At 46.3% G+C, this 2,280-nt stretch overlaps 1 protein-coding gene across 2 annotated transcripts; it reads left to right on the top strand.

Moving 5' to 3' along the window:
- Window positions 1–547: 547 nt before the first annotated feature.
- LOC119657181 (geminin) lies at window positions 548–1,690 on the top strand. Of its 2 annotated transcripts, none has more exons than XM_038063970.1 (3): window positions 548–785; window positions 863–975; window positions 1,073–1,690. In XM_038063970.1, the coding sequence occupies exons 1-3, from the start codon at window positions 678–680 to the stop codon at window positions 1,533–1,535; spliced, it is 684 nt and encodes a 227-aa protein (XP_037919898.1). In that variant the 5' UTR covers window positions 548–677; the 3' UTR covers window positions 1,536–1,690. The 2 variants fall into 2 exon arrangements, with proteins under 2 accessions (XP_037919898.1, XP_037919899.1); XM_038063971.1 differs by having other exon boundaries at window positions 551–734.
- The last annotated feature ends 590 nt before the right edge of the window (window positions 1,691–2,280 follow it).

The raw sequence follows: 2,280 nt of genomic DNA, 5'->3' as shown, positions 1-2,280 counted from the left end.
ACTCAAGATGATACCTGTCCCTCCTGTAATGAGGAAGCGGTATCCACGGAGCATTTCCTATGTGAATGCACCGCCTATGGACGCATCAGGCATCAGATTTTGGTGCCGATGTTCTCCAGTTGCAACAGTATAACCTTACCCCTCTTGGCGGACATCCTGTCCCCAAGCCCGTCCTGCGTGGCTGTCGGTTCTCATGTGGTACTTCACTACACAGTGTCTCAATACTATTGAGATGCATTGTATATTGTTCACTGGACGGTACCAGTGAGGATTGGATGCCAACCTTTTAAATCAAATTTCGTAAAACTTCCGTGATGAGAAGCGTACAAGAAGAGTAAATACATTAAAGCTTTTCGTGAGATTTATGTAATGAAAAGATCAAAATTAAAAAAGAAAATGGATTTAATTTTCGCCTTTCCATACAAGATAGATTGTTTTCAAAATTCTCACAAAATCCATAACGGTCGAGCAATCGAGCTCTCCTACCCAATACATTCCACAATGATTCGAAACAAGTCCGGCAAACTTCACTCCACACTTTTAGCGCGCAAATTGACAATTACGGTAAACATCTGATCCGAATTGTGCGTCCGTTGTGATTGTGTTTTTCAAAGTTTGCGTCCTCTTGATTTCCAAGTGAATTTTGTGAGACGAAGTAATTTTAACGGATCGAAACCATGTCTAATCAGCCAGCCAAAGTTATCATTAAAGTCGAGTCCGCGGCAGAACAGCAGGTAAGCGCTCAACTTGAACAAATGGCGTTGGTGGCTAGAACTCCGCAAAAGGTGGCGTGTTTTTCTTGTTTTCTCATTGGGCTCAGTGCTCTGTGTTGATATTTCAACTTCTTTCAATTTGTTTGCAGGATCACTTGAAGGGAAGCGCCCGAAAGACGTTGAAAGTTCTGCAGAAAGCGGCCACGGACAAGGAAAATCTCGTGGGCCGACCAGTCGGGAAGGGAATTTACAAATCGAAAGCGTAAGCAAAACAATGTTCATTCGTTTGTGTTTACGTTGCAAATCGCTGCCGGGACTTATGTAATTAACTGGGAATGTTTGTCTGTTTATCTTTTCAGTGACAGTGAAACGGAATTGACTGAGTTGGCAAAGCGGAAGAAATTGCGGACACAAGCGACTCAGACAAACCCGGTTCTGACCGCCGATGGACCAAGTGCGTACAAAGAGCAGCATGAACTCGTCATTAAGGACATTACAGGCACCGAGCCGCCGAGTGAAGCATACTGGCAGGTATTGGCGGAGAAACGGCGTGAAGCTCTGCACGAGACTTTGGAGGAGAACCAGCGCTTGCACGAACGCATCGATGGACTAGAAGAAGAGCTGGAAACATCGCGGCAAATGTTGGACGAGGCCCGGGCCCTGGTGGAAACACTGACGGAGATGCTAGAGGAAACGGAGGCAGAAAATGCGGAAACCGCCCCAATCGACAAGGGGCCGAGCACCAGCCTGAACTCAACGGGCTGCAGTAAAAGGTCATTGGAAATGTCCACTTTCGATGAAGAGGGATCCGACGAGGACTAGCGCCTGCGAGGACTTGAGTGTTTAATTTTAATATTTAAAATTTGTTATGAATCCGCATTGCCCAGTAGATAATAAGCTCCAATAGTTGTAAGTGTTCCATCACAATTTTTTAATGCTTTGATTTGATAAAATAAAGTTTTGACTGGCGACAAAGAGTCCTTTTTTTCACGTCACAGCGGAACTTCCACACTAAAACGGGACAAGGTAAGATTGGGGAGTTTCGAGCGGAAACTCTCAATAGGAAAACTTCTATTATTTTGGATAATAATGGGAATATGGTCCGGTGGGGTAGGAGGGCCCATTTCGGGCCTTGGCTATCAGGATGTCCTTCCTCCAACCATCGATCGCATCCTCTAATTTCGAAATCCAAGCAATGATGCGTCTCCACTTTCAAAATTTTATTAATTTGGAGGGGGGTAGGTAGGTATCAGTGGCCGCTCCGAGAAGCCCAATTAGCGCTTTGGTGCGCCGTTTTGATGCCTCAAACTCATAAGACCGTGACTGTTGTTATGGGAGCAGGGAGGCAGAGTCCAGCCGGCTCGGATCTTCAGAGCCAGCACGTAGCATTCACGAAGGAAAGCAGCTCTCCGACCCTGCAGCTAGAAATCTCGCTGAGGTCCCCAAGGAATGGTTTACCCAGTGTCCGCAGCCTGACTCTAGCTAGAGCTAGGCAATCGCAGAGAAAGTGCATGAGGGTTTAACTTCCTTCTCGGCAGCTTCGGCAATGCGAATTGTAGGGTATGCC

This window comes from Hermetia illucens, chromosome 5, assembly GCF_905115235.1.
Source record: "Hermetia illucens chromosome 5, iHerIll2.2.curated.20191125, whole genome shotgun sequence".
NCBI classification, from domain to species: Eukaryota; Metazoa; Arthropoda; class Insecta; order Diptera; family Stratiomyidae; genus Hermetia; species Hermetia illucens.
Note: the sequence above shows the minus strand (reverse complement) of the source record. Positions and strands in the feature narration are given on the sequence as shown.

Excerpts from the sequence above, each read along its gene's own strand:
- LOC119657181 (XM_038063970.1), top strand. The coding sequence starts at position 678 with ATGTCTAATCAGCCAGCCAAAGTTATCATTAAAGTCGAGTCCGCGGCA. Across the intron at positions 786-862 it reads TGGCTAGAACTCCGCAAAAG|GATCACTTGAAGGGAAGCGC; the intron begins GTGGCGTGTTTT and ends ATTTGTTTGCAG. Across the intron at positions 976-1,072 it reads GGAATTTACAAATCGAAAGC|TGACAGTGAAACGGAATTGA; the intron begins GTAAGCAAAACA and ends TTATCTTTTCAG.